Source organism: Acomys russatus, chromosome X, assembly GCF_903995435.1.
Source record: "Acomys russatus chromosome X, mAcoRus1.1, whole genome shotgun sequence".
In the NCBI taxonomy this organism is placed as follows: domain Eukaryota; kingdom Metazoa; phylum Chordata; class Mammalia; order Rodentia; family Muridae; genus Acomys; species Acomys russatus.
This window is the reverse complement of record NC_067169.1, coordinates 98789253-98797661: the sequence shown is the minus strand read 5'-3', so window position 1 is coordinate 98797661 and position 8409 is coordinate 98789253. Positions and strand designations below refer to the sequence as shown.

At 38.4% G+C, this 8409-nt stretch overlaps 1 protein-coding gene across 1 annotated transcript; it reads right to left on the bottom strand.

Annotated features, from left to right (window-relative positions):
* Positions 1 to 6345: 6345 nt before the first annotated feature.
* Positions 6346 to 8163, bottom strand: LOC127185431 (testis-expressed protein 13C-1-like). The gene has a single exon (XM_051141896.1). It carries the CDS (start codon positions 8161 to 8163, stop codon positions 6346 to 6348), a length of 1818 nt encoding a protein of 605 aa, XP_050997853.1.
* Positions 8164 to 8409: the final 246 nt, after the last annotated feature.

The window sequence follows — 8409 nt, the reverse complement described above, 5'->3', positions numbered from 1 at the left end:
AACCTATTATAGTCTCTAAGAGACCAGAGATGCCAGCCCAGAATTTTATATCCAACAAAACTCTCCCTTACAATAGATGGAGAAAACAAGATATTATACCACAAAACAAAATTTAAGCAACATCTATCTAAAAACCCAGCCACACACAAATATTAGAAGGGAAACTAAAACCCAATGGGGTAACAACATTAAGAAAACAGGAAATAATTCCACACCAGAATAACAAAGAACACACACACACACACACACACACATCTCCAACATTAATATCTCTAAATATCAATGGACTCAATTCCCCAGTAAAAGACATACGCTAACAGAATGGATCCGTAAATAAGATCCATCACTCTGATGCATACAAGAAACTCATGCCAGGAACAAATATAGATGCTACCTAAGATTAAAGGGCTGGAAAAAGTGTTTCCAAGCAAACAGACCCAAGAAAGAAGCTGGAGCAGCCAATCAAATATCTAATAATATAGAATTGTTAGCAAGAGTAATCAAAAGAGATAGGGAAGGACACTTCATACTCATCAAAGAAAAGTATACACTAAGATTACGTCTCAATTCTTAACATCTCTGCCCCAAATGCAAGGGCACCAGAATTTATAAAAGCTAAGCATCAAATAACCTCTTTATGGAGATAGCTTCAAATGTGGCATACAAGCCACTGGGCAAAATGTCCTCATTTCTACCATAGAAAGAATTCTGCCTAAAAATGGGCAAGCTTAGATGCAGGCAGAGTCACCAGCCAAACTCTGCCAAGACAGAGGACTGCCAAGACAGACCTCAGTAGTTCCTGCCTCACAAATATATCTGTCATATATATTGGGGCAGAAGGCTAAAGATGATGTTCTAGTGTTATACAGAGATTTGGGTGACTGTTCAGGCAGCAAACTATCTCTGTCATTTTTTTTTTTTTTTTTTTTTTGGAAGCTACTAACCTGCATTCTCTGTGTACTCAGGTAATTAAGTTTAATCCTTCTCAAGCCTCTGATGGGGTTGAAGACCAGATATTTTAGTTTTACAATTAAGCTTAGTTGTTTAGTGGTTAAGAAGTTTTTAGGTCCAGAGAGATGTTATAAGTTGATAATGATGAGACATGACAGATATTGATTTATATTCAGAATTTTAGATATACCAATATAGTAAAGATATTTTCTTCAAGGCTGCCAAATACAAATAGCCAAAATACTATGAATACAACATTTGTATAATTCCTGATTGTTTTGTTGCTCTTCTTGATGTAGGTAATTTATTGTATATATGTGTAATATAAATGTATGTGTAATAAATAAATAAATAATCTTAAAAAGCTTAAATCACACACTGGATACTGCACATTGGCAGTGGAAGATGTCAACAGCCTACTCTCAATAAACGACAGAACAATAAGACAGACTAGAGAAATAATGAAATTAACAAATGTTATGAATCAGATGGTCATTACATAACATTTCACCCTAACAGAGAAGAATATACCTTTTTCTTAGCACCACATGGAACCTTCTCCAAAACTGACCATATACTCAAGCACAAAGGAAGCCTCAACAGATACATAAATATTGAAGTAATCACTAGTATCTTATCAGACCACCACAGATTTAAAGCTGGTCATCAACAACAGCAGAAAGCCTTAAGACTCATAGAACTGATACTACTCAATGACTTAAAACTTTGTAGAATTCAGCAGAAATGAAGAAACTACATACCTACACTTATGAGGCTCAATGAAAGTCATGCTAAGGGTACATTCATAGCACTAAGAGCCTTCATAATAAAATTACAGAGATCTCATGCTAGCAACTTAACAACACATCTAAAAGCTCTAGAACAAAAAGAAGCAAACACACCAAACAGGAATAAGGCAGGAAATAATCAAGATCAGGATGAAAATCAATAATGTAGAATCAAATAGAACAACACAAAGAATCACCTAAACTAATAGCTAGTGTTTTAAAAGATAAAAGGTAGACAAACCCTTAGCCAAATTAAAACTCAGATAATATCTAAATTTACAAAAGCAGAAATGAAAAGGAAGACATGAAAACAGACACTGAAGAAATCCAAAGAATCATTAGGTTTTATTTCAAAAGTCTGTACTCCACAAAAATAGAATATGTAAATTAAATGGCCAATTTCTTGATAGATGCCACATACCCAAGTAAAATCAAGAGCAGGTGAAAATTTAAATAGAATAACCCCAAAGGAAACAGAAGCTGTCATTAAAATTTCCCAACTAAAATAAAAGCCAGTACCAGATGGTTTAAAGCAGAATTCTACCAGAATTTGAAATAATAGTTAATACCAATACGTCTCAAACTATTCCACAAAATAGAAACTGAAGGAGCATTGCCAAACTCATTCTATGAAGCCACAGTTACCCTGGTACCTAAACCACACAAAGACACAGCCAAGAAAGAGAATTTCAAACCAATTTCTGATATGAACAATTATACAAAAATACTTTAAAAATACTAACAAATTGAATCCAAGAACACATAAAAAAAACATCATCCACCATGATCAAATAGGCTTCATCCCAGGGATGCAGGGATGGTTCAAAATACAAAATCCACCTATGTAATCCACCATGCAAATGAATTGAAAGAAAAATACTGTATTATCATCTCATTAGTGTTGATAAATGCTTTTGACAACATCCAACACCCCTTCATGTTAAAAGTCTTGGAGAGATCAGGGATACAAGCTGGATACCTAAACACAGTAATGGTAATAAACAGCAAGTCAATAGCCAACATAAAATTAAATGGAGTTAAACTTAAAGCAATTTCACTAAAATCAAGGAAAAGACAAGGTTGTCCATTCTCTTAATATCTATGCAGCATAGTCCTGGAATTTACAGGAATATGACAACTAAAGCAGATCAGGAGGATACAAAATGTAAGGGGAGAATTCAAAATATTGTTATTTGCCAATGTAGTATACATAAGTGACCACAAAAAATCTACCAGAGAAATCTTGCAGCTGATAAAGACCTTCAGCAAACTGGCTGGATAAAAAATTAACTCAAAAAAATCAGTAATCCTACTGTATTCAGATGATATATGGGCAGAGAAAGAAATTAGGGAAAAAATACCCTTTCACAATAGCCACAAAATATTATAAAATGACTTGGTGTAAATCTAACCAAACAAGTAAAACACTTGTACAACAAGAAATTTAAGTGTTTAAAAAAAGAATTTGAAGAATATATCAGAAGATGGAAAGATAGTCCATGCTCATGGATCTATCTTATTAACATAGTAAAAATGCCTATCTTACCAAAAGCAATATATACATTCAATTCAATTCCCATTGAAATTCCAAATCAATTCTATACAGACCTTGAAAGAGCAATTCTCAACTTCATATAGAAAAATAAAATAAAAAAGCCCAGTAGGGCTAAAACAATTCTGTACAATTAAAAAAAAAAAAAAAAAAAAAAAAAAAAAAACCTCCTGCATATATCACTGTCCCTGATTTCAAGTTATACTACAGAACAATATCCATAAAACCTCATGGCGTTGGCATAAAAATAGACAGTATGATCAATGGAATCAAATCAGAGACTCAGAAATAAACCCACACACTTATGGACACTTGATTTTTTTTTTTTTTTTTACAAATAAACCAAAACAGTACAATGGAAAATTGAAAGCATCTTCAACAAATGGAGTCAGTCTAATTGGATATTTGCATGTAGAGGAATGAAAATAGATCCATAATTATCACCCTGCACAAAACTCAAGTGCAAGTAGATCAACGACTTCAACATAAAACCAGATCAACTAAATCTGTTAGAAGGGAAAGTGGGACACAGCCTTGAACTCATTATGAGACAACTTCCTAGGCAGAATCTCAACAGCTCAGGCACTGAGTAACAATTAATTAATGGGACCTCATGAAACTGAAAAACTTTTGTAAGGCAAATTACACTGTAAAGAGAACAAAACAAGAGCCTAAAGAATGGCATAGGGCTAATATCATAAATATATAAAGAACTCAAGAAATTAGACATCAACAATCCAAATAACCCAATTTTTAAAAAGACTCACTCAGATGGAGAAATAAAATAGAAAATAGAATGAGGAAGTAGAAAGGTAACTAGACAAGACATGGTATAGGGATGGAAAGGAGATGGGATCAGATGAGGGGAGAGTGGGAAGAGGAGGTTTGAGGGCCTTAAGAGAAAGGGGAAACCAAAGGAGGGGAGTGGAGAGGTGGGGGTTGAAGGGGAATCATTGAGACAAGCTGGAGACCTGCAACAGGGTAGGCTACAGGGAGGATCTGGGGATGTCTCTAGCTGAGTCTCCTAGCAACAGGGCACATGAGTCTAAGGAGGCCACCTTCTAGCCAGGCAGGACCTGTAGTAGTAGGAGGGGAACACCAATCTACCTACAAAACCTTCAAACCAAAATCTACCCTACCTACAAGATGTGCAGAGATAAAGATAGAGTAGAAACTAAGGGAATGACCAACGAATGTCTGGGCAAACCTGAGACCCACCACGTGTGAAAGAGCCAACCCCTGACACTATTAAAGAAACTCTGCTATTTTGGACCTCTAGCCATTGTGACTGCATCTTGCTGCTAGCCTTCATCTTAGGCCTGTCCTTAGGCCTGTCCTTAAGGTCACCCTGTTACTGAAAGAAACATAAACTGTTCCAGGAAAAGCACCACCTTAGGCCTGAGCCAATCAGGGGACAGCAGGAAAGTAACTAATGTCCTCAGATGTTAAGCATTCATGGTCAGGCTCCACAAATCCTCTAGCATCACCCTAACCTTGCTAAATGTAATTCAATCCTGTAACTGCCAAAATGGAAACTCCTGTTCTTGCAGTAACCATGATAAAACCCCTGCCTAATGACAGTTTTGTCTCTCCTACTGATCCACTTGCTTTTGCATATGGCTTCAGACTCCTGGTGGTTTTTAGGACTAAAAAATGATTAAATAAATTAATGAAGGAAAAATTAAAAACAGTATTATGGTGTTCCTGATGTTGCTTTACATCCATTGCTAACAGGAGAAGGACTTAGGATAGGGGAAGTTTGGGAATAAGGGCAAAAATATAAATCTAAGTACTTTGTTCAGGAAGATTCATGTAGGCAGCCTAGTGGGTAGCCAGGAAAATATCTGTAACACCAGGGAGAGAGGTTCAGAAATGCCCTGGTGCATTTTCATAAGTTCACTTTCCTGATCATGTCTCTAATAGTTTGTACCACTTGGGAGCAAAAAGAGAAAAAGTTTCATAATGAAACTTTTGAATTTTTCCCCTCAACGTGACTACAAATGTGTATCTGGATTTCTTTTCATGTAAGAAATATGTGGCAATCAATTTTACCAAATTATGTTCTCACATGTCATCTAACCAGCTCACCAAAAATGATCATGAACTGCCACCAGAAAATATCATAAAATCCCATTTCCCAGCAAAGACTAAACAATAGCAAATATTTCATGAATAGCATGAATTTTATCAAATTTGCTCTATAATTATCCACATTCTTCCAAGTTAATTTCTGGGAATTCCCACCCAAAAAATTATTTCATTCTCCAGCCCCCACCCAAATAAGTACCAAAAAACTTCTCTTTCCCAATTGATCATGTTTCCTGTCTCAAGCCAATGTTAGCCACGCTGGAGATGTTCATTCATAATCAAGATTTTTTTAGCTCTTGGAAATTATTCTAATGGAGTATATGAAGCTTCTTCAGCTCAGCAACTTTGGAGGAACTGAGACATTTAAATAGGACTTTCACATTATACTTAGAATACAAAAAAAGCAAACATAAACACAGCAATAGTTATAAAAATGAAGTCATTTTCAAGGAAAAGTGATGGTAAAAATCAGTACTGTTTTTATTGTAAAATTATATGACTGCTTGCAATTGAATGTGTTCTTTTTAAGAAAAAGAATTTAAGGATAAAAGAGTGAAAAGTTTTAAAGCTTCATGATGAGCTTCTTCAAATATGTCATATGATCATGAATAGCCATACCAACTGGACCATCTGCAATACAGTGATAAAATTATTAGAAATTCACAATTTAAAAAGTTGATGTGACATTACAAAATAGTTCTTAGTTCAGTAGGTTAATGAGATAAGAATATAAACAGGGGCATATGGCATGTATGTGTCCTTTCCCACAATGAGGAAAAGTTAGTTAATTTGGAAAATAGTATAACAGCCATTTCATTTTTCTCTTTGTATTTTTGCATTGAATTTTTCTGTGACATTACTCTTGAATCAGAAGTGAGGGGTGGCGAGGGGATTGGATCTTAAGAAGTTAGTTTTCTCTTTGGAGTGTTTCTATTACTTACTTTCCTGAAATCAACATGTTTGGTTTCAGTAAAAATCTTTTCTCTCAAGTTGAGCACCTGCTTTCGCACATTTAGAGCAGCCTTTGCACCATGAGCGATTCACAGCTTTACATACTGGGCAGACCCAATTCACCGGAGTACGGTGTGAGAGAGGTTTTTCCTGTTGTTTGGAGTCAGAGGATTTTGTCCCTTGAGGTTGCTTGGACTTCTGCTTTAGAGGCAGTTGTTTTGGGGGGCATTTATTCATAAAATAACTTTTACTTTTTCCTAGGGGGCTTGATTGGAGACTGTTTGGCTCTTCCTTCTGGATCTGGAACCTGTCAGTCCCTTGTGGCATCATCTGAACTCTCTTCTCCTTAGGGCTTCCACCAGAATCCCGGGGTGTCATCTGCTGAAAAGTAATCGTGTCTTCTTTTTGGCAATTTTTGGTTGCCTCTCTGAGGGCAGCTGTTCCTTGGGATGTCTTTGGGTCCTCTTTCTGCTTACAGCTAATTATGTTTCCCACATCAGGCTTCTTCAGGACAATTCCTGGATATTTTTTCAGGATAGGGCTGGTCTTGTTCACCTGGGTAGCTGACTCCTGGGGAGTTACTGAAACTTCTTTGATGTTGTGGCTGATGTCAACTCCCGTATCAAGCACCCTTCGGGGAATCCCTGGATATTTCCTCGGGGTTAAGCTGTTTTTGTTCCCTTGAGCAGCCATGCCCTGGGCAGTTATCGAATCTCCCTTTTCACCATGGTTACTGTTGATCTCCAGTGTAACTGTTTCCTGGTTCATCTCTGGGATTTTCTTCTCAGTGGCAGCCATCACCTGGGGTGTGACAAGACTTCCCTTGTGGTTGTTCCCTCTGCTATCCCCACAAAGAGCTGTTCTATAAGGTTTCTCTGGACCTTTTTTGCTTTGGCTTACCCGGTCTCCCAGGTGATTTACATCCTGGATCTCAGGACATTCATTCCGCCTATGGCTGATTTGTCCCCAAGCAGAAGGCACTGCTTCCTGGGGCCCTAATGCAACCCATACGCCAGGTGGGTATATTCCCGGAGAAGCCATCTGAGGTACAACTGTGGTCACGGCTGCTGCTGTTGTTCCTGACTCCATTACTACTGGACATGGTACAGGGGTTGAATATGGAATTCCCCCGGGGAGTGGTTTATTGAGTGGTAGTGACTGTGGCACGGGCATTTGAAGGACGGGATTCACTGCTTGGGCCCAAGAGCCTGAAATTCCTGGCACATAAGACAAGATTGGTGCAGCTGGCATCTGGCCATCCAAATAGGGAGCATTGTGAGCCTCTCTTAATCCCAATTCTTCCTGTTTTTCTTCCTCATGGGACCACAGTGATGTCCCGTAATGTTCCGCTCTAAGTTCAGGTACATCAGTCAGTGCAGACCTCTCTGCTTGTAACAACCTCCCAAGAAGGACTTCACGCTCATCCATTGCCTCTTGTAGGGCAGTCTGTGTAGAAACAAGTTGAGCGGCTGCTTGGTCCCTCTCATCTCGCAACCGCTGTAGTTCGGAAACCAAAGTCCAAGAAGCTGACTCACGCTCTCCCACCTGGCTCTGCAGTCTCCCAACTCTACGTGCCTGCTGTTCACGCTGCCTGGCAGCCACTCTCACACTCAAAGCCAAAGCGCTCCAGGTACAAGCTCTCTTAAGGGTGCGTGGCACTTTGGGGTCGACAAGGATGGTATGAAGCTGATCTTCTATCTCATTCCAAGACCGAGAACGAAAGGTCATATAGAACTCAGGACCCCCTCCATTCATAAGGACTTCATTGTTAATGAATCTGATTACCTCACTATGGCGGAAGCCACTGGTAATGTCTCCAAATTCAACTGCCATGGTTGTTGCAGCTTAGCCAAGTAATACTATCATAAACCTCCCCTATGGTCCCAGACACAGTGGCCACACATTTAGACAAACTGTTACCTCCTTCCCTCCAGACTCAGTACTGCTTCAGTCCTTGTTGAATCCTCATTTCCTCCTCGACCTCCTTCCTTCTCCTGTAAAAAGCCAAGTAGATCCTCTCTCCAAGCTTACCGTACTCAATTGTGACTACCTGGTAGCTAAGGAACACTCCACAGGACA

Coding starts and splice junctions, on each gene's coding strand:
- LOC127185431 (XM_051141896.1), bottom strand. CDS start 8,163: ATGGCAGTTGAATTTGGAGACATTACCAGTGGCTTCCGCCATAGTGAG.